Raw genomic sequence first — 24,712 nt, forward strand, 5'->3', positions numbered from 1 at the left:
AGTAGCTTAAATAGCACATGAGAAATACATCAAGAGCCAATCAAAAATGTCTAAATGCAAACTTTGGTTTATGCTTTAAAGCAATTCATACAGAAGCACAGACATGTGGACAAAGTGAGATATAAAAGAATTAAAGAGCCAAAGTCCAAAAAAATAAAATAAAAAAAGATACCTGTAAGGAGCTGGTTCATCCAGAATATTTTCCTTGGATCCTGATCTATTTCTTGTCTGCACAGTAACATACAATATTAGGATTCAACTTCTAAAGTGTTAGCGCTATTTTTAAGTAAAAACTTATTTTATAGATGTAATTGTAATTGTCAAGGGAGGAAAGGGACATTCAGCTGTAAATTATTTTGTACCAAAAGTTTTACAAACGTGCCCAAAAACTGTGAGTATAAATTCTTATAAAAAATCAATTGAATTAGCAAGATACAAATGTTTCCACTAATAATTTTTATGTAAAAAAAATCTAATCATTTGTTTTATTCCTTTTGATCCCTAAAAATTGCATGAAATTAAGAAACCTCAATATGAACATAGTTTTGTTTAAAAGATTTAACTTTGTATTTAAACATGGTACGAAGCAATAGCATGCTGTATTTGTTATCAATAAATTTAATAAAATACTGTTGAGCAATAAAATAATTTCTCATCGGTTGATATAGCCAAGTATAGAAGCATTTAGTATTGTATATTTCCTGTCGGTCAATTGTAAGTGGTCTGAAGCCAGAATTGACTGTTTGACTAGCAGAGTGTACAGTGTGTTGGTTGCTGCGCAGCAGACTGTTCTTGTTGTGTTTATCAGCTGATATTGTGGCGTACAGCACCTGATGGAAAAATAGATTTTTTATAACTTGGATCTTACAACAGATTATAATGTATCTAATAAGGTAAAACTTGTAGCTGGCTATATAACGATCCCTCCATCCCCCTTCTTTACCCTCATCCCCTCCCCTCCTACTGGATGAACGAAATGACCAACCAAAATTGATGACAATATTTCCCCTGTCATAATAACGTATGTTTTATCCATTTAAATAACATTACCAATCAGACCAATCGGAGACCAATCAGATTTTTAAAATTATCTAGCTTTCTTCCCAAAAATTATTGAAAACTAGTAACTATATAGGGGAGTTGTATAAAAGTAAGGTCTTCATTGTATGTCCGTTAAGATCTCCGAGTCCTCGCTAACGCTAAGTGAATTCTCCATCTACACTTAGGTCTCGAGTGGATTTTAATTTAAATTTAAGTCTCGGCCGGTAGGGTTTTAGGATATTTTTAATCCCATTTCGAATGAATATCCTTTTGATGCTAGGGACGCAGTTAATAATTATTGTACCTGACTAGGAGAACTTAACAGCTCGGAGTCAGTGTGATTTCCGCGGGATGGGGATTGTCTAAAACAAAAAAATATTATTAAAATCTTCATATGATTAACAAGGTCTGGTTGATATAATTTAGAATAAGGTTTAAAAAGCAGCAAAATATAACATTCGTATTTAACGGGTTAAATTAGTAAAATCGAATCAAACTGTGTATTAAACCGCCAGGTGAAAGTATTTTTGATAAACAAAATTTTTTAGTAATCTTATACATAATAAAAATCTACTAATTACTAAGTAATATAAGCAGACTCTAATGAGATTATTTATATAATTGTTATCATAAGTTATCATTGAGAATGACAGAAGTATATTTTAAATTAATCTTAAATTATAACATTTTTATCAATTTTTAGTTAGTGGGTTGGTTTAGTAATGTGGATATTTGCATGGAATAATATTCGAAGATGTTCAAACATCAATTTACTTTAAGTAAAAGCAATAAGAGAGGTTTAATACCTCCTTTTCATGCTTACTTAATGATAAGCCTGTATTCAGACAATTTCGCAATATAACCCTTAATCTTAATTGTTTTTTTACATGTGATTTTAAATTTATGTTTTACATGAAAATATTCTATTAGTTTCAATCCAATGAATATAATGTATAATTATAACAACTTGTTAAGTATGATGAATATGAAATATAGATTTTAAAACAGCGCAGCAACTATAAATTTATTTATACTGTCCGTATGTCCAATATACTATGTTTTTCAGTCCAAATTTTCTTCCAGTTTTATCAGGGATTTCGAGGGATAAGACCAAACAAATTAATAATAACATCTACAGTGTTTAAGCCACCAATAAGCGAACGTGTTTAAAAAACTTTGGGTACTTATGTCCTTTTCTCTTTGATTTTTATTGGGGAATTTTGTGATTAAATAAAATATCTGACATCATAAATCGTGATTTATTGGCATTTTTACACAATATTACTTATATTTTGTTAGCTTGTTCTTGTTGCGCTACTTATGGACAGAATTATCCATGTTTTATGATTTATGATAACTATTGACATACCAAATAACATCATTAATCTAGAATAATTATAGTCATGGCCTACAATCATAACTAATACTTTCTAACATTTAATTATTTTAAATATAAATAGATGAAAAAAGATAAAATAACTTATAATTATTTTCAGGGATCTAAAGGGATAAGACAATTGCCTAAAAATTGATGTTTAATACACAAAACTACCCCTTCTATAGATTACAATTAGTCGTTGAAACATTTGGACACTCAACTTGATGAAACAACCAAACGAAATGCAAAATAGTCCCAAAATTTGTTGAGCCAATGAAAATATCATCAAAAATTTTGGGGACTAGTTTAATAAACAGCCAAATGTCCCCCCGTCCCTCACTATTAGACCATAAGGAGCTCAACAAAAATTTTTATTTTTTATTGCGCAAATATAGGAACATTCAACAAGCAAAAAGTATTGAACAAGATTAAGAAATAACGAATTTACTAACTTGTCATACACAAAATAGTAGCATAGGAACTAGGGGCGTGCACAGGGCTTTGTCATAGGGGTAATCCACAAAGGGGTAAAATGGCAAAGCAGACCTTCCCAATTTTAATTAAAAGGGAGTTTTGACAGTCCCTAAACCCCCTTTCAGCCAGTCAATAATGAGAAGTAAGAAAAAACTAAGAGTTGAATTTAATTTAGTCTTAGCCCATTTAGTGAATTTTGCTTTTTTGTGCAGTAACTTTTAAAAAAAATAATTATGTCCTGGAGGGGTCTGCTCATATGATCCCTTCATAGTCACCTACTCCTTAGAGAAAATTCCCCTATAAATCCCTTGCCTCTATCTGCTGTTACTATGATGCAGAAATTTGTAAATTGTGTTTGCATCAACTTTGAACAAATATATTGTCCAACAATAACTAACATTGACCCTTAACTGTCCTTTCAACATCAGATTCTGTTCAACTGTGTGCTAATATTATATCGACACGAGACTTATAGTCATTATGACATTTAGAATATCGTTACAAGATCTTTATGCTTTATCTTGGAAACAATGTCGATGTAATTATTAGACAAACAAGATTACAAAGAAGCACTTTGATAAAATGCCATCCATTATCATCTTTGAAGAAAGGCATACTGTCGATATAAGCTGAAAATTTTCAGAAAGGGTGCAGATTTTAAATAATACTAGTACACAAAGTTTTATGAATATATATTCTCTTATTTCTAGGCTTAAAAACTTTGGGGACTTTGTATTAAATCTAAATTTTTTGGTAGAAACATTAAAAGAGCCCAAAACTTTTAACCCCATAATTTTGATCTTGTGTTGATTATAATGTACATCAATTCATTGTCATTCCATTGTCACATACCTTGAAAATTATCATCCTTGTTAAGAATTTTCAGGGAGGAAAAGGATAATTGCAATTGAATTGATCTGAGGTCATTTATTTTCTTCCTCCGATATTAATCAGTTTCCAAAGGCAGATTATAATGAATAAGAAGAGTTGAGGTAAGATTAATTTTAAAAACATTGTCCCATCCCTTCATCCCAATGATTATATGCGTGTATGAACAATTAACGATTATGACCCCTCCCTCCCCCCTCACACATGATTTTTGTGGGCGTGCAGTCTTCTCCGCACATGTAGAAAATTATTAGTTCTTTAAAATATTAAAAATCCACAAGCTAACCATTTGCCTAACTTTTTTATTAAACGACACTGCTCATCCTTATATAAAAGTAACAGGATGTCTGTTTGTGTAACTGTGTGCCTTCTTTATTTGTGCATAAAGCTCTTTCTAGCATCTCTACCTACATGGTTCTCCTTTAAAGTGAACCTTTTTATATTCTAGGAAAAGGTTTACAACTATTTTTTGGCAGGGTACCTCTCCCATCCCAAGATAAATCACCCCTGAGAAAATAACCCACATTTTTAAATTTTTATTTTCAAAACTACAATAGTAAGGGGAATGTTAACTTACACCCCTTTCCTTGGTGCACCTAGAGGCTTCGCTTCATATATGTATATATTGTACTAGCGGCTACGCCCCTAGAGGCCTCTAGTGGCACTTAATTTTTTTTATATTTGAAATATGTCTATCTTGCGTTTGACGTTTATGTTGGCGTTGAAATCTCTTTCTAAAATCGAGTACGCAAAAAAAATTTCGTTTTTTTGTGTGATTTCTCTTCGGAGGGTGGTGGTACCCTCCCCCAAAATAGTTATAAACCTTCCCGGGACTTATGAGAATCTACCCTGTTAAGGAGAACCCAATAGGTTCAGCGGTTAGCGAGATCCTTCGGTACAGACACACAGATACACAGACAAACAAACAGACAAACATCCTGTTACTTTAGTATAATGATACGCTATTGTGTATTTTTGTAAAATGAACGAAAATATACTGGGATTATATGCGGAAATGAATGCGCACTGATTTTGTGTTCATCTTTCTTCAAACAACAAAGACCCATTCAAACCCTTCCCAGGGACACGAAAATTAAAAAAAAAATAATCGAGGGGTACTTCAGCTGAAGATAAACTATTCCTCCGTTAATTTTCTGTCAGTGAAATGTTTTTTTTATGAATAATTTATACGTCATCTGTTAATGATAATTTCAGCATTATATTGTACATTTGCATGTTATAAAAAAAACTTTATTTGGCCTTTTATTTGATTGGCAGAAAAGTCATGAAAAATGTATTTTAATAATGAAGACAGTTTATCAGAAGAGTATGTCCCTATGTCCATCCTATCGAAAGTCTATATCTTAGTCAAAGATTGCTAATAATTTTCTTATGCTTGGATACTCATAAACATAATTGTCCTTGTTGTTTTTAACAATCACTGTCTCTGCTCCAATCAAATTGGACATCAAACCCTCCCTCCTACCCCCCTCCCCAACCCCATAAAGTCATTGAATACACTGTTTCTATAAAAAGTGCTGATCTTTGATGACCCCAGGGATGGAGAGGACATTAGTAGATAAATCAATCTACAACCCGTTTTACGCCCAACATTTACAGGCAATCAAAACCAAAATTTAACATAAAAGATTAAATTATTGTCAATCATTTCAATTACAATTATCAAAACCTATGAGTTGATCAATTTATTTGAAGATTATTTTATCATCCATTGTCCATTTCCTTTATTCATGATTGACCCTTACTTACTGTTACGGTAAAATCTAAATATGCATTAAGTTACACAGAGGTGTATTGCGAACTTTATTTCGGGGGAAGGAAGGTTGTTTTTTTTGTACATAAACCCCGAACAAACATATTATGCAAATCTGAATTTTTAAAATAGCAGCTTTATTATTCATTTAGGATGATTTTACAATAAATATGAAATGTAGATGCCTCTTTTGGTTACAAAATTCCACTGTTATTTTTTAATTATTCAGCACCAATAAAGCACAAGATCTCAAAAACAGCATTTGGGGGAAATACTGGTGAACAAACATATTATGCAAATCCAAAACAAAGCAAAAAAAAGGTTTTTTGGCACTTTTCTCCTCTTTTAAAAATTGATTATGATAAAATAATATATTTTAAAGGGATTTATGCATTAATTATTATGAAATATAGTATAAGGTAGAAATTAATGATTTTTCTAAATAAGAAATTTTTGAAAAAAATAAATTCAATCCCTATCACTTTAGATGACAGCTGCTGACCCCCAGTCTTATGGATGAACCTAAATACATGTTAAAGATAAAAATTACCCTGAAAATTATACAAAAATGTTTTTTGTTTGTTGAAAAAATCTATTTTAAAATCTTGATTTTGAGGATGAATACCTTTAAGATGCCCCTATTGGTGGTGATGGTGAGCCAAATGTTATCAAAGTGCATGTCCATGCTGACAACTTATATATTAAACTATGATCCAATTTTTGTAGTTATAGCATCCTCCAGCAAAGCATTATTAAAAAAGAAAAGAATTGCCATTTTATTTACTTCAATTCATAAGGTGAATACTGTAGTTTTTAGAATATGGTTATAATCTTGTTGGAAGGCTCCATTGGAGGCTGCTATGACTACAAAAAAATGGTACATAGGTTAATAGACAAGTTGTTGTAATGGGCATGTACTTAGATAACATTTGGCTCACCATCACCACCAACAGGAGCATCTGAAAGGTTATCATCCTCAAAATCAAGATTTTAAAATGAATTTAATGTATTTAGGTTCATCCATAAGAGTGGGGGTCAGCAGCTGTCCTCTAAAGTGATAGGGATCGAATTTATTTTTTTTCAAACATTTCTTATTTAGAAAAATCATTAATTTCTACCTTATACTATATTTCATAATAATTAATGCATAAATCCCTTTAAAAAATATTATTTTATCATAATCAATCTTTAAAAGAGGAGAAAAGTGCCAAAAAACCTTTTTTTTGCTTTGTTTTGGATTTGCATAATATGTTTGTTCACCAGTATTTCCCCCAAATGCTGTTTTTGAGATCTTGTGCTTTATTGGTGCTGAATAATTAAAAAATAACAGTGGAATTTTGTAACCAAAAGAGGCATCTACATTTCATATTTATTGTAAAATCATCCTAAATCAATAATAAAGCTGCTATTTTGAAAATTCAGATTTGCATAATATGTTTGTTCGGGGTTTATAAGCCTTATTTAATATCAATATTTCCTTTTTTAAATATAATTTTCATGTTTGTCCTTTAGGATCCTGCTAATAAGATAACTAGGTTTTTTTTTATTTTAGTGAAGCTTTTTATAGTACCTAGTACATTTTTAGTCAATAAGGGAGGAAACACCCAAAGTTTAAAACCAACTTGAATCTTATTCGTTGGCTCAAGAACTTTGGGCACTTTCTTTGAATTTTGATTAGTTTATTCTAAACTAATGTCTAAACTTTTTAACCAATAATCTTAATCTACAGAAGGGGCAATTCTAGAATATTTTCGGATTCTTCCCCCCTTCCAAATAAAGACCACATAAATACTAGGTAAGAATCCACCAGAAAGACTATAATTGACCATTAGTCATAGAATTGTGCAATCTCATGTAATTCATTATTAGCTGATTAAAACTCTTCCTTAAGACATGCAAGGACAGTACGTTTTCATGTCTTTTTCTGTTTGTTTCGGTGGCAAACTTTGGACAAAAATATCTAATAAAACATTTTTAATTCAACGAATGAGAGAACGTGATTATAAAACAAAAAGTTAAACTAAGAAATATAAACTAATTAGCAAAAAATAGTTTAGAAAAATTCTTAAACAGACTTTCCTTTCATTCATTTGATTGGGTTAATTAATTATGAATGGATTAAAAAAACAAAAATAAAAACAGGAAGAGTTAGTATATAAGAAGGGAAAGGGCAATTAAGAAGCGACTTACAGTGCCTATAAAAATGACGTCATAAAATACAAATGACCAATTATAGGCACAGGCAGTAAAGATTTTGATTGATCAATGATAGGCCAGATTGACTTCATTTGATTTTATTATAGGCACAATAAGCTGCTTAACAATTAACAATAAACTAGATTTTTCTCCAATTCTTATGATTCAAAACATTTACTGTATCAGATAGGTGCAGAAAAGTGGTGTATACATACCTCTTTTAAAATTAAAGAAAATTATTGGTTGAAAAGTCATTAAGTCATTAAATTAGAGAATATGTTATAAAACTTTGGGTAGTAAAAAATCTGATGTTAAATTGAAATACAATATAGCTGCTTCTGAATACTGTTCCCCCATATTCAACCATTGATTGCAATAAAAAATGACTTGCAATTATTTTATTCAAAGTTTATTTGATTGCTTCTATAAGCATAAGTTCGTTCAGGGCTAAAATGAGTTTGTTTCGACACAAAAATTTGCATATATCATTTTATTTGTTTATATCGACAATAGGTTAACTGATAAAGTGGTCATGACTGACATATTTCGGTATTTCGGGGACAAAAATAGCTTGAAACCATCCCATGAGTTAAATTTACATAGAAATAAGCCTTAAACTATGTAAAGCTTTAATAAAATGGATATTTCAATAGTAGGTTTAGTAGTAAATTGACAAATATAAAAACCATGAAACTATAAAAATATAGGATTTTTGCATTATTTTTTGCAGTACTTATAACGCCTCTACTGAAAGGAGGGCATCGTGCTTGAATACGGTTGTAATTAGCAATGATATTATAATATAAATCAGGGATATATGTATAGGACAAAGAATGATAAATTAATCTTTTCAATTTCTTGTGTTTAAATACTACCTTAAGTAGCTACTTAATATTTTGGGGAGGAAGGTTGTAGATTAATTAAACTATAATTTTCCAATCTTTCTAAATTTAGCTTGTAGATATTTGCAATTGTCATGTCCCTGTAACCTTAATTCAAGCTGATATTTCAAGCTGGGGATATGAGCATTAATTTCCATTAGCACAGTATGCTGTTATTATATCAACTTAAGACTGCAGTCGTAATGTCATTTTTTAATGCACTTCATGGTTGTTATAGGTTTCTATCACGGTGTCAAAATATTTTGAATTCATGGATTTAATTTAATGAAAATGTGCTTTGTTAACTTTTTTCAAACTAAATTATATGCATTACTTATATCGACTATATGGCATTAAAATCAACGCCTGATTTGCATCCACAGACTGGCATATCAAAATATTATTGAATTGACATATCAGCAGATGCCTAAATTTTAATTAATTATACCTGGATGGCGAAAATCTTGATGGGGAAGACCTCAGATGTTGTAGATTTGGGTTAGCACTTGTGTAGGATCCTTAACAGAAAAATATTCTTACAGCCATGAACTGGTTTTAAATCCAACAAGGGTGACAATATCTATAAAAGCAAAGCTCAAAAACTATTCGGAAGGACAAATGAACATTTACACTGGAAGATTGTCAGAACTTAATAAGCAGAATATAAATTTTTAAGTCTTAACAAAATTATATGTAGTTATTATTTGTTTCCAAATTTCTAAAATACAGGATACTATATGAAGACATATTAACACTATAACATCTATCTATGCATATATTCATCTATCTGTTTACCTGGATAAGGGGGTGAGTATTCCATTTTTTCTGGGATAGGTTTACTTCCAATCTCTAGCTCGTCTAGGGAGGAGTAACCTACACAAAATAGATTACTATAAATAACCCCGCAGGGAAATTCTCAAAGCCTAATCTAACCTAACATAGTGTGAATAGGAAGGAGTAATTTTAGAGAGAAAAAACTCTAATTTTCTGAGCCCTATTCTAAAAATTTTGGATAAAGCAGCTTCTCTTTAGCTAGGTTTTGTTTGTATGCATCTTTTACGAGATTTATAAAAAATTGTAGCAAACATAAAAGATCACAAATGACAAGTGACATTAAATCTTGGTGATATAACACAAATAATAGACATAATTATCATATTTCTTTTTTGATCAAATCAAACAAAATCTATTGTAATCCATACCTTTTCTATTGTAGCTAGGCGGGGGCGAGGTGCTTGTCGCCTTGCGGGGCGGCTTCGGCGGGGTGTAGTTGTTTTTCTTTGGGGGCGGTGAATAATCTGTAGACCCACTGCTGTCCTTGTACAGGTTGGACACTTTGCCGTTCACAGCATTGTCCAGCTTATTTAATGCCTAAAATAACAAGGATTGAATATCTGCCTTTGTTAACTCATTATTATTGGAAGGGAGGGGAGAGAATGGAGTTAAGATTAAATGATATCATCCTCACCTTTCTTACTACATAGTAAATAAGCATTACAAGATGTCTGCATTCCTGTCTGTCTTTATGTTGGTCATCTTTTCTTTGTCTCTTTTTGTTTGTCTTTATAACAGTTAGTATGTCATATTTTCTGTATGCCTTTCTGTCTTTATTTCTATCTGCTTTCTTTTTTGTCTTTCTTTCTTTGTGTCAGCAAGTATGGATATCTTTCTGTCTTTATGTGTGTCCTATTAGTGTTTTTATATGTTTTTTGTATGTCTGTTAATTCATTTGCGTATCTTCTTGCGTTAAAATCTAGGATATCCGTACGTACCTGTAGACCGTATAGTCTGTTATCGACCTGACCGTCTTCTTGCTCACTGCTTCCCTCAACTCTCATCCCTCCGGCTACAGCTGCTGATAGTATCCCTAAATAGTCAAGAATCATTAATAATCTAGGAAGGTGAAACGTGTTAAAATTGTGAATAAGAAAGGGATAATATTATGAGGCTTGATTTGTAGGAGGCTAATTTGCTCAAAGCATAATTGGCTCAGTAAGATTAATATGATTTAAAGCTTAGATGTTTTATATTTGATAATACATACTTCTGAAACGTAGTTATATAGATGCTTCGCTTAGAACATTATTCCTAGTCGTTCTAGAATTCATAACTTCATTTAAAGAGTTACAAAATTAATTTATATCGTAGTTTTATGAATTTGACACAGCAAAACTATGATGGTTTCAAAACAATAGAACAACTATATCATACCTGTAGATGCAGAAAGGTTGTTGTTCCCTGCGGGTGCCAATGAAACCCCTTGTTCACCAGGTATCAACCTATCCGCCTTCTTTTTGCCTAATCCCGCCAACAAATCACTAGAACTTTTACTCAGCCGTCCGCCGAGAAACGGTATCCGTTCCAAAGTACTGTACTTGGAACCACTGCCGTTATTATTACTACCACCGAAAAGCGTCGGCGATTTCACTCGGTTTAGATTGGGGTTAGAGGCAAAAAGTCGGGAGGTTTTGGTGAAGTTAGATGTGGCAGTTGTACCACCACCGGTGGCGGGTGTCGGCGATTTTACCCGTTTTCTACTGTTTCTAGTTATGCTATTTTGATGCGGGTTATCGGAGACAGAACACTCGATATCCTCCAACTGTTTGAGTATTCCCTCCGCCTCGGCGGCAACTTCCGTTGCATCGGAGGGCGGCGGAAGGTTGATAAAGTCCTGGCACTTGCCGCTGAAATCGTCGTCGTTGCTCGAGCTGTTGGCAGCCGAACTGGACGATGTAGTGCTTGCTATTGATATGGGGTTGGAGCGGGTGTTGCGAACAGCTTTCTTAGGGATGCGCTTTATGCTAACGTCCTGAAGTATGATACCCAAATTGATTCCAGTGTATTGAGATAGTATTTATAATATATAAATTGAAGCAATAATAAAATTTTCAAAATAATTCTCTTACTCCAAACTTCAAAATATAGCATAGAACTAAAAAGATTTATTTTCTTTAAAATTCTTGATACCACGAGTAATATTAATTAATACTTAGTTGAGTTCTTGAAAAATATATATCATTAATAAACTTCTAAAATCTCCTACATTAATAACTATTTTTTTATTTGCGGAAAATGCATAAAAATTGTATTGTAGTTAGCCTATCGACTATTCTATAACTGTAAACTATAATCTATTTGTGTATCTAACTGTCCTGGTTGAAGCTGACGTGCCTCGGTGACTCTGAGAGTGAGGAGCTCTGCTCTGACAACAGCGACGGAGACCGTGTCACCTGAAATAATAAGAAACAAGATTAGTCTCATGAAAACGTAGAAAGAGAAAATGCTAACTAGCATATATTTTTAGGATTGATAGACAAAGGTCATCTAATCAAAAGCAACCTCAAGATTAAAAACAGATCCTAGAACAATGGATGGACAGACAAACATCCAGCTACTTTAAAATTAAGTTGAACTCTTGAAAAGGAAAACAATACAATAAACTATGAATTGAATTAGTTATGGATGCAGATATCAGGAGGGAGAGGACTATAACAATCAAGCATAATTATCTTAACGCGAAACCTTATCTCATGTCCATAAGACTCTGCTATAGTCAAACATGATTTTAAGGACAGATTATTTTTTCTTTCATTTTCCATTCCCTGCCTTTAATGTCAGGGCCATGGTGTTAAGTACAACAAGGGCAACTATCCATTTACAAGAGAGGGACAGTTCTTATGGAGAAACATTAGTTTGCGTCCAATTTATATTCGAAAGGACGTTCAATCTATCCCTAAAATTGTAAAAATACATAGGATTTTAGTTTTACCCATTTTTAGTAGCGAAGCTACTCTATAATTCACTTTGTCCGTCCGTCCGTCCGTCCGTCCGTCAGTCCGTAACGCTATGGGGGAAATGGGATTTACTCAGCTCCTATAAAAGATAGAAAGCTGAAATTTTTTGACAACATTCCCATCATTAAGGAGCTCAATTAAGTATAAAACATCGATGGCAGTAGGACCGCTTTTTAGCGGGTTTTATGCTATTTTTGTATTTTTCTCATTTTTCTCCATATCTTCAGTGTTTATGGTGCGATTTTCAAAAATTTTTCAGTTTTATCTATCTAAATTAAATTTCCAGTCGTTTAAAGAAAACATCTATGACGGTCAGACTACCTTTAAGCAGGTTTTAGGCTATTTTTGTATTTTTCACATTTTTCTCCATATCTTTGGTGTTTATGGTCCGATTTTCAAAATTTTTTTAGTTATAGATATCAAAATTAAATTTCCTGTCCTTTTAAGAAAACAACTATGACGGTCAGACTGCCTTTCAGCAGGTTTTAGGCTATTTTTGTATTTTTTCACATTTTTCTCCATATCTTTGGTGTTTATGGTACGATTTCCAAATTTTTTTCAGTTATACATATCAAAATTAAATTTCTTGTTGTTTAAAGAAAACAACCATGACGGTCAGACTTCTTTTTTGTAGGTTTTTGGCTATTTTTATATTTTTTTACATTTTCCCCCATATCTTTGGTGTTTTTGGTCCAGTTTTAAAACTTTTTTGGGATATCATTATCAAAGTAATTTTTCCCATTGTTATGAGCATCTTTTATGTAATTTACTTTGACCGTCATCATTATACAAATAAAACAGGGTTTCGTGTTTGTTTTCTCCAATAAATCAATTAATAAATACACTTCAAATCTACTTGTACATATTACCATCCATGATTTTATTTTTTAAGCTTCGCTACTTATGGATGTTGTCATCCTTGTTCCCCTATCATTTCTATTTTTAGCCCCTGCCCCCTAAACCCTATGAAAATTGAGGGTTGTTATGAAATTACCCCCCAACCCCCTGCCTCCAATGTAACTTCTCGAGGTTTAAATTTGGGGATTAAAAAATTGTTTACACTTACCACCCCCCCACCCCCCAATTCATACGGACATACCATAGTTATAGAGTACATTCACAAATAATAGTTTCAAATATGAAATTATTAGTATGTCTAAAGATTACTTTAATTCCATTTGAAGTTGATTTTTATGGGTCTAACTGTTACATAATGTTTGGTATTATTTAGGGAAAGGGATTATACGTCCCTAAATTTATTTTTGAATTAAACTTTTAAAAATACTAAATGGTTGAAGTAAAAGGACAATTCTAAAATTAATTTTGCTGGGCAAATTGTGAATTTAGTACTCTTATTTCCTTTTCCATGGTTTATAACAACAATTTTTCCCTAAAGTTCAATAAAAACGTTATCTAATTCGAAGGATTAACAACTTTGGGGACTTTGGTGACCAACTGTTTTAACTACTAATTGAAATCTACAGAAGAGGTAATTTTGTGTAGCATCATTGGAGATGTACATCAATTTATCGGCCATTTTCCTCTCCCCGTTTCCCTGATTAAAGGTGGTAAGACTAAGAACTACACATTTAACAACCTTAAGATCAAAGATATTGTCTGGAAAACTGAATAACAAACCAAGAACGAGTTTTGCTCAAGTTTAGCGAAGCTTTCATGGATTTATTCATAATCATTGAACGTACAGACACCTCATTAACATACAGTTGGGTTGATATGTGACGACTGATTTATATGGAATCTAATAAAAGTGATTAAAACTGACAATTATCGATATGCTCTTTAAACAAACAAATAACGCATTTCTAATAATAACATTTTAACGCAAAATTTATGTTGACTTGTTAAAAGTGAGCACTTACTGTCGACCTAAAGTTTTAATGGTTTTTGTCGACTATTTGATCATTTCAATAGTTTGCATTATATAAAGGTAAAATTGCTGACATATTATCGACAATACTGAATTACATATATACACAATTGTAGTGCATATTTGCTCAAGTGAGAAATAAAAGCATACATATTTTGCAATAAGAGAACAAAAGAACAAACATACAGACGTCTTTATGATACAGCCGTTTTAGAAAAACTACAGTTTCAAATGGGATCGTTTATTTCATGTTCTTTTCATTCAAACATTGATTTTTAGTAGCAAAACTAATATTTAATAGGGGTTTATCCGCCGTTCTAAATTGACTTTAACTGCTAAAAATATTTTAGAATAACTAAGCATCAAAAATTTTTACTCAATAATTTTAAAATACAAAAGGTGTAATTTTGTTTAATCATTGCGGTTGTACATCATCCTATCGTCAATTGCCATAACCCTTATGATCCCTTGCAATAAATAAACTTTTATGTTTTCAAAGGCTGCTCTGCTTATGAATATATATGTCCTATAAAAACTTAAGTTTGAAATGAAAAAAGGACAATCTTACGCCCTTAAAAATACCAAGTTACAAATTTGTATGTAGATTTGATCTTTAAAGATATTTGATCTTTCTGATAACTAAAAACCAGTTATATATGATATGTATTTCCTTAAAAACCTTTTAAATAATTGAAATAAATTAAAAAGACAAAAAATTAATTTTAATAGCGCAGCAATAACAAGTTATCAACAGAATTTTGAATTATTTTACCATATTACAATGAGAATTATGTGACTTCAAAATTTTGCTTGGACAACCCAGCACAGTTATGAAATCTCGACCACAAAGATTTTTTTATCCAATCTTGACAAGTGAGGTATTTTTGGAAAGAGGAATATACATAGAAAACGCATATGTAAATTAGAAAATCCGCAGAAATCATATTTGCAAGTTATTTGCAAAAATCTGCAATGTTAATTTGCAAAATTTATTTCATGCCTTAAATGACAGATTTAGAAAAAATCTTTTTATGAAATGTGTTTATCTATAAGTTTAGAACATAATTAAGGCAAAAAAAATTTCTTCAGTATTACTTTTTTCACCTTATATATGAAAAAAGCAGTTTCTCACATTTTATGATAAAAAAAGGTATAGGAACAAAAAATATGTTTTTCTTGATGTAAACACAATAATTGGCATAAAATCTATCAACCTAAATGTAAAAATCAGATATAGAATCCTTTTTTAGAGTCAATATAGTGCAAAAAGTAACCAAGACATTTTTGCAAAGTATGAAAATCTAAAGAAAATAGTTCTTTTTGCTTTTGATATACATATCAGATAAATGTATATAAAATTAGTTATCAAAAACTATAAAAAATGTTACAAGTTTTTTCAACACTGTCATTGATTAAATTGCACTTTTAGGTTTAAGAATTACCGAAGTAGTGGATAAAAACTCTTTTTATGTAGTAATTAAACAAAATAAATGCAAAAAAAAAAATACAAAATGGTCTACTGGATTTTAAAAAACATCTAATTGTTGATTTGAATTTATTTTGTTTAATAACTTAATAAAAAGAGTTTTTATGTGCAACTTTGGTAATGAGTAAACCTAAAAGTGCATTTTAATCAATGATAGGATTGAAAAAAGTTATAACTTGTTTTATAGTTTTTGATCACTAATTTTATATACATTTATCTGATATGTATACCAAAATCAAAAAGAACTATTTTCTTTAGATTTTCATACTTTGCAAAAATGTCTTGGTTACTTTTTGCACTATAATTGCTCTAAAAAGAAGTCTATATCTGATTTTTACATTTAGGATGATAGATTTTATGCCAATTATTGTGTTTACATCAAGAAAAAACATATTTTTTGTTCCTATACCTTTTTTTTATCATAAATTGTGAGAAACTGCTTTTTTCATATATAAGGTGAAAAAAGTAACACTAAAGAATTTTTTTTGCTCTAAGTATGTTCTAAACTTATAGATAAACACATTTCATAAAAAGATTTTTTTCTAAATAAGTCATTTAAGGCATGAAATTAATTTTGCAAATTAACATCGCAGATTTTTGCAAATAACTTGCAAATATGATTTCTGCGGATTTTCTAATTTACATAGGTGTTTTCTATGTATATTCCTCTTTCCAAAAATACCTCACTTGTCAAGATTGGATAAAAAAATCTTTGTAGTTGAGATTCCATAACTGTGCCAGTATATAATCATCTAACATTCTCCTAGTATATAAAGGAGTAAGCTTTTTTGTCTATTGCGAAGGATCTAGCTAACCGCTGAACCGATATGGTTCTTTTTTTACAATGAAGCTTCTTATAGGTCTTGGGATGGTTTTACGCAATTTTTTAAAAATAAGTCTGGTTATAAGTTTTAGGCTATTTTTCTAACCTTCCAAATCCCATCGAATTTAGAGCCCCTAGATCCTAGGGGGGCAACCGCTGTTATACAATAAATTTATAGTCTATCAATTCTCATTTATCGTATAGTATAGTATCAAAAAGGGTATGATTGTTTATGCTTTAACAAAACTGATCTTGAATTTGTCTTGGAGCTTTTAATATGCGCGGGATACAGGGATGATACAATGTATTGTAAATAAATCTTTCTCCCAATAAATTCTTGAAAATACATTCAAGAAGGTTTGGTTACTCATTGGTGAATATTAATTTATTAGCCAAGGTCCTTTCCCTGGTTCAATATTAGCATATGTGATTCCAATCGATATATAATTACTTGGATGTTGCACCAGATTTGCATGTACTCTAGTAAAGTGTTACTCACAGCTGGTTAAGATAACGATACCCCACATCCACCTCCTTTGCCCTTTCCCCTCTCCTCTTACTGGATAAATGAAATGACCAATAAATAAGATCCATATTTAATTGTCAATATATCCACGTATACTATATCCATTGTGATTCTGAATAGCTCAGTAGCATTTGCCAGGGAATCCGGGATAAGACATTAGACGCTAAATTAATCTTTTGCTGCCTTTAATCCGCCTTTGTAGGTTATTATAATTTGAAAAGAAAGGATTGTCGATTTATCTAATTGTCATGGTACTCTCCCTCCCCGAATTTTATAGATATTCAAATAAGGGAGGTGTCTTATAAATTAATCCATACTTCTATAAAGGCCTTATGAGAGCAAAGCTACTCCAAAATTAACAGGGCCTACTGTTTAAGAAGTCCATAAGTAACATTAATAAATTAATGAGATAACAATAAAATTCAATGAAAAACGGAATTACAAAGCAATTTATAGATGAAATATTGAGTTTTTAGAGAAAGTTTAATTATAAAACAAAGCCAACTAGACCATAATAGTAAAGACTAGATTTTCAAATTTTTTTCATTGCTTTGTCAATAAATCATTACATTGTATATACGACAATTTTCATATTCATAATTAATTAACAAAAAAGTAATCAGTCATTTTACGTAATTTTTTAACAAATGACAGAATAACTGCGCTACTGAAACTTATTGATGCCCATTGTTACCATAAATAAATAGTGTCTATCTGTCTGTCTATGCCTGTATGTATGTCTGTCTGTTTGTATATAACTATATATGTTTATGAATTTCTGGACCATTACTTTTTATGGATGAATCATACAATGGGTTTCAAACTTATTCATATAAAGGTTACCATTGTGTTTAATAAGAAAAATCTTAAATTGTCGAGTGTGCTTGTCAGAATCCCTGTGCACGTTACTGCTGCTAAGTGTATTTAGGGCTTAATTGGTATATTTTTAGTATGTTGCAAGAAAAAATGTTTAAAACCTCAATTAATAACCCTGTAAAAACAACAAAAAGAAAGGCAACACTCGGCCTAAAATATATATACTCGCAGTCTGATTCTTAAAATATTAAAGGTAAATAAAAATATTAACAAACTAAGTCTGATGCTTAAAATATATGAATTATTAGTAGATAACATAAGACAAAAATCGCTTTTTCCAAACAGATTAAATGCTCGATATAGGTTTTAATTCTATATTTTATGACGACTATCAAATAGAGAAAAGTGGTCAAGGCTGACATATTTACGAAAATATAAAAACTGTAACTTTTGATGACTTTGACGGCCAAGTTTTAGGGAAATGTATTAATTTAAAATAAAATGTATGCACAAAGAATCTATTTGAACACCCACAGCCTACCTTTTGATAGTGGAGCTACTCTATAACTATAATTTATCTCTACGTTTCTAAGATGAGGATTTCTTTCTCTTTCAAGGGATGTATTTCTAATATAGTAAGAACCATTTGAGACAAAATCAAGCTTCCATATAAACCTCAACATACCCGCTCATTTAGGCCTTTAGGGATACTTGTTAACAGGATGGAATAACCCCCCTCCCCCTTCCAAATAAAATTGAAATAGTCTCAAGACCTATAAGAAGCTTAAATGAATAGAGGAACCACATCGGTCAAGCGGTTGGCTAGATATTAAGCTACAGGCTGAGAGACATCCTATTACTTTTTTTTATAAGAACTGTTATTGCTGCGCTCCTTTTGCCAAAATTGTCCTTGTTAAAATGCAATTGTGCAGTGCTCGTTTAAATTTTAAATGCGCAAGGAATCCAATTAAATTACACCTACAAAAATTCTGTGTGCAATAAATTCCGCAATCATGTACATTACAGCATTACAAAATTTAAAACGCATATTATTCAGGGATCTTAAGGGATAAGACATTGGACAATATATTTATACCTATTCCACTAAATTACATATTTCTTAGATTGAAATTAGTGGTTGAAAAGTTTGGACACTACTAGTTTGAAAAAAATGTCACTATAAAATAAAAGTACCCAAATTTTATGAGCCATCCAATATGATAACGTGATTATAAAACTTCAGGTTATCGAGCAATTTACATGTCCCCTAACCCCCTCCATAGTATTACAACTTAAAAACAACCTCGTCCCCCCTTTTCTATAATTATACACCCCTTTATTTATTTGAGATTGGGCTTTTCTGCAATTAGGAAACACAAATGTGATAAAATGCGAAAGTGAATACACACCACAAATTTTATTTTATTCTAAGTTATTTGTATTTTTGTCAGGAGGGGATAGGACAATATAGAGATTTAATCAACCTACATCTCTTTATTTTCCCTCCTATAATTACCAATAACACAAAGCAGAGTTAACCTTTAAGAATTAAGGGAAAGATAAACTTATTTTACATTGCCAGGCTTATGATTCTAAAGTATTTAAAATACTCTTTATATTAAAACAGCAGCTATTTGGTATTTACAAAAAGTGTTTATAAATGACATGATATCGACATGCCGCCAATAAAACATAAAGTATTAATATTACTCTACACAATTATAACTAATGTAATAATTTTAAACTTGGGGAAAAATTAAAATTCAGCCATTGGCCTAACCAGTAATAGTTTCAAAAATAAAACATATTTAAATTCATCTATTAGAAATCAAACACATGTTAAACTTTTTCAAAGGTTTTTAACTTAGGGTTTGATGCCAAACCTTGTCTTATTATGAATAGTGTGTAATCACTTTCGCACATGTTTCATATTATGAAATAATCAGAATTGCACAAACTGTCCCTCTATCGCTTTTAAACAATCTATTCGCTATAGTATCTTTTTGCAAACATTAGCGGCTTCGCCAAAAGGATCTAGGATCAATGTATATTGTATACGAAGAATAAAGGAGGTAGAAAAATGACTTAAATGGCAACTTAATCAGCTCAGTAATAAAAGAAATCTTACGCTTTAGACAAAAAACCTTACTACTTTAAAAAATATTACTAAAGCTGCGCCTCTAGCATAACAGGCTTTGTTTTAATAGGGGATGAGAATGAGAAACATAGCCTAAAACCATCCAAATACTAAAATCTAATAAACATCTAATCCATCTAAGAACTGATTTGGGCCTTCCCTAGAGTGGAGAGTACAATTGTAAAGTTGTCAAAATCGTACAGAAAAAAATACTCTTTATAAAATTGGATAATTCGCTATGCGGATATAATAATTTGCGTAAATGAAGTCACACTCAAATGATTAAAGGGTTCTGTATAACAAAAGGAATTGAAATGAATAAAGCCCATAATAAATAAAATAAAATATCATTTTCACTTTTTGTGACCTAGACCTTGCGAGTGTTACTTCAATAACACTAAAAAAAATTAAAAACTGAAAAAAGGACACCAAGAAACAGTATCGTAGCCAAAAGAGACTGCATTATTTGTTCTTTTTAAATTTAAATCAATTAATTTTAATATCCATCAATAATAAAGACGTTATAATTAATACCAAATTTGATAAGTATAGTGCTACTATATCACAAGACCCACAAAAATACTTAAATAAAATTTTATTACTTATTTGTTGTGACACTCTACTGCTGTTTTTGCTTATAAAAAAATTTCTTACATTTCATATAAACACCAACATAAAAATTGATATGAACCAAGATTCCGGCGTTATCCTCTTAGAATTTTTTTTTCAATTTTTTTAATTTTGTACCCCATCCAACCCCCCCCCCCCCCCCCCCCGACTACCGACGAACGGTCCTACCCCAAACGTAGGAGTTCCAAACGTCGGAGTGGACAAACGCAAGAGTCCCAAACGTCGGAGTGTACAAACGTCGGAGTGGATATTGCTTAAGTAAAACGCAGGAGTGTCCGCTATTTTAATAATATGACAATTTTGAAATTTGTTTATACCCCTGTCTACAAAATAATGGTTTTGGCCGCAGCGCTCGGCCCCCCTAGCCTGCCTAGCCGCAGCGCTTGGCCCTCTGGCCTATAACCTAACCTAACCTAACTTAGAAAATAAGGGGACCGAAAAAAAGGGGGGGGGGTGCTGGATAAAAAAATTCAAAATTGAAAAAAAAATCAAAAATAAAAGAAAAATTCAAAATTGAAAAAAATATTTTGGGACTCCTGCGTTTGTCCACTCCGACGTTTGTCCCACTCCTGCGTTTGTCCCACTCCGACGTTTTGGACTCCTGCGTTTGTCCACTCTGATGTTTTTCCACTCCTACGTTTGGGACTCCTACGTTTGTCGTGGAACCCCTACGAACAACTATTTTAGGTTAGGTTAGGTTTTAGGCTAGGGAGCCGAGCGCTGCGGCTTAATTAAGATTGTTCAATAACAGCCACACATAAAAAACGCTTTCTTGCAATTCCAATAAAAGCTCACTATTTAGAAATCTGTAAGTGTATGATTAATATTGGCAAAAATAGAATTGATCATTTGAATATCAGCCAAGAGCGTCGTAAATATTAACACAGCCAAGTCGTTACAAAAGAGCAGAAAACGATTTTGCTAAGATACGAGAAATATAGGCGACATTGGTAATATAAAGATGTGTTATATTTAGCGGAATGGATAGCGCACCGTATAAAATGCTCTATTCAGATAAATATGATTTGTACACTGAACAATACAAAACTACTTTTTGTTTTCAGTTAAATCTCTTTGAATCTAATTTAGGAGGGGGAGGTAGGTTGCGAAAAATATCTTAATAGTTATTTCTCGTATCGTATTATAAACGGCTTTCCGCGGATATAGAATGTACAATTATAAGATTAAAACTAGTTTTTTAGCCCCGTGGTGCCGAAGGCACCGGCTAAAAAAACTAGTTTTAATCTTATGATTGTAAATTTCTATATTCGTTGAAAACTGGATATAATACGATGCTAGACATAGTTTTTTCGTATGGATGAGAACCGGTTCCTATCCACCGGATTCGAATGAATACGAGAAAAATTTATTATTGACTAATTTATCCGCAAGTTACCTCTCAAATCCTACAATAAATTGTATGCACATATTTCCGCATGTAACCATATCTTCATAGTTTTTTTTATATTCGCAAAAAAAACAAGTTGGGGAGTTTATAATGAGATAAGATCACAGGGACAGGGGAATTTGTTCTGTTGTAATAAAATGCGATTTTTATTATTTGATAATGTGATACAAATGCGAAGGTGAAGGCCCACCGCAATGAATGACACTTATTCCCCCCCTAAAATTGTAGAAAACAATAATTTAAGGCCTCTTATAGCTCTAAATATAATGTTTACTTATAAAGTGGTTTAGATTCCCACAATAAAAGACAAATATTTTAAAAAACAAAGCAATATAAGCTAAAATGGATTCAGTTTTATTACTTATTGGCCGATTTAAAAAGTTTTAGATAGAGAATTTATTGTAATAATTAGTGATATATACATATTTAGTGAGTTATTAACAAAAGTTGATAAAAATTGTAGATCTCAAAAATGCCAGTCCGAATTAGTTTTCCTTTTCAGGGAAGCTTAATTAATGTCCTGTATGGCTTTGGTCTATTTTCCTAACATCCCCTGCCTTCCCTAGTTGAAATTAAAGAATTAATAATAAATTTACAGTGATTCCATAAAACCTATTTATACATATAGACGGACGACTATATTCTAGTTATAGAGCATTTTCGCTACTACCACCACCAATAACAGGAGGTTAATGACAGGTGGGATGAGACAAATAAATTATAGAATAGCTGCAATAATAATAATAATAACACCTTCACCCTCCTGACTTAACACCCAGTAAATTCAAATAACATCCTTTGCAAATGTTCATATATGTTTTTAACAGGGATACAGGGTTTAGAACAATGGACCATAAATTCCTTTAAAACCCCTTTAATTTTGATATGTTTTATTCTGCCTTTGGTATGTTATATCATTACGGAAAAAAGGACATGGATTACTTTCGGTGTATCAAAAATAAAAAATTGTAATTCCAAAACTCTGCCTTTTGAGGAAGATTTTCGTGTATATTAATTTATCAGCCAAGGCCTTTTTCTTGAACTAATATGTTTTCATAAGACTTACGGGTTCAACACTAAGCAATTTCGATATTAATAACCTTCAGAACTCACCTAGAAAAATAAAACATTTTATATCATCATTTTCTTCTTTATTAACAGATTTGAGAATAAAATTATATCTTTCATGAGAACTTTTATTGTAGAGTTTGGTTAGGTTAAGAAAATACAAACAGGGTCCGGCTTTATATCAGGTTTAAAATTGGAATCAAAATAAATTTAAAGCAAATATATACAATATCTAAAAGCTTCTAAATTTAGATTTTCGTTCATTGCATTATCCCTTTTTTCCTGATAAAATGGGCATTTTTATTTTTATGTAGATGGAATTGTTACCTAGTTGCAGAAGGAAGTGATTACTTCAGGATCAAAGGGATAGGTAGATAAACATTAAAAATTAATTTTTGAGAGATTTTTTGTAGCCCGTCTACTCCATAACAATAGTATATCGGTAAGCCAAAACCTTCATTCACTGCTTGATTTAACATAAACGAAAGTGTTATATCTATTTTTTAAAGTTTGTTACTACTGCTCTATGAATTTAAATAATTGGAAATGTTTTAGCTATAGTATAACCAAATTTTCAGCTTATTGTTTTATTTTTTTTTCTTGATTTCATATATATTGAAAGTGTATGCATGTTTGTATGTGTGTATGTGTGTGAATGTGCGTAAATAGTAGCCCTTGCAACACACGGACAAACAGTTTTAGTTTGGGTAGGGAAAGAACAATGGAAGCTATAAAAATATACACCTCATATAGCATTATCCCAATAGGTACGCCGAATTCAAAATTGATCACATAAATCAACCCCAAATAAAAATACTTTTCTTTCAAATAGTGGGACAATTGAAAAGTTTATCAATGCTGCCATATGTTTCTTTTGCTGTTTTTATGCCATTTCTAAAACAGACAACTAAAACATGCAGAGACCCTGAAGGCTAGGGGAGAAGTAAACTTTCAAACATAAAATACTAACTAGCCTTGATTATATATTGAATTGAATAACTAAAGCATAAACGCAGTAATAATCAAAGAAACTAGCAAATCATTTTTCATCAAAGGGTATGCGAATTCACTTTAAGTTTTAGGGTGTACTGTAAAGTATCTTAAAAACTTGTTATAAAAGTTCAAAAACATCGCAGCATTAAAAGTTTGATAATGTTCAGTTCTTGGTTAGTATCCTTAAGCAACAGTATGCGTGTGTGTAAGTAACAAAGAGTCTCGCTAACCGCTGAACCGATATGATTCACCTTAGCAGCGTAGCTTCTATAAAGTCCTGGGAAGGTTTATAACTTTTTTTGGGTAGGATATCATCAACCTTCATGTTTCTAGGACAAAATTATTCCCTCCAATCAGTTTACGTTTGTTATTTAACAAACCCGCCCCCTCAAGTGCCCCTAGAGGTTTCTAATGGGCGTATTCTCTAGTTGTAAGTAAATCAATAAACATGCAGATTTGCAGTAGATAACTCAATAAACTTAAAAAAATTTTCATTATCTGTAACTTTACC

At 31.5% G+C, this 24,712-nt stretch overlaps 1 protein-coding gene across 3 annotated transcripts in view; it reads right to left on the reverse strand.

Moving 5' to 3' along the window:
* The window catches only part of LOC145322364 (uncharacterized), a 225,466-nt gene that overhangs the window by 63,750 nt on the left and 137,004 nt on the right, over positions 1–24,712 (reverse strand). For all 3 annotated transcript variants that reach the window (XM_080164348.1, XM_080164349.1, XM_080164347.1), the window contains 9 exons: positions 11,782–11,862; positions 10,844–11,438; positions 10,405–10,499; positions 9,835–10,003; positions 9,428–9,505; positions 9,081–9,150; positions 1,346–1,403; positions 702–830; positions 173–228 (listed from right to left, as the gene is read on the reverse strand). In XM_080164348.1, the coding sequence (XP_080020474.1) occupies positions 173–228; positions 702–830; positions 1,346–1,403; positions 9,081–9,150; positions 9,428–9,505; positions 9,835–10,003; positions 10,405–10,499; positions 10,844–11,438; positions 11,782–11,862 (1,331 nt within the window). The remainder of the gene's footprint in view (positions 1–172; positions 229–701; positions 831–1,345; positions 1,404–9,080; positions 9,151–9,427; positions 9,506–9,834; positions 10,004–10,404; positions 10,500–10,843; positions 11,439–11,781; positions 11,863–24,712) is intronic.

Source organism: Acartia tonsa, chromosome 6 (assembly GCF_053477335.1).
Source record: "Acartia tonsa isolate MP-2025a chromosome 6, ASM5347733v1, whole genome shotgun sequence".
Lineage (NCBI taxonomy): Eukaryota > Metazoa > Arthropoda > Copepoda > Calanoida > Acartiidae > Acartia > Acartia tonsa.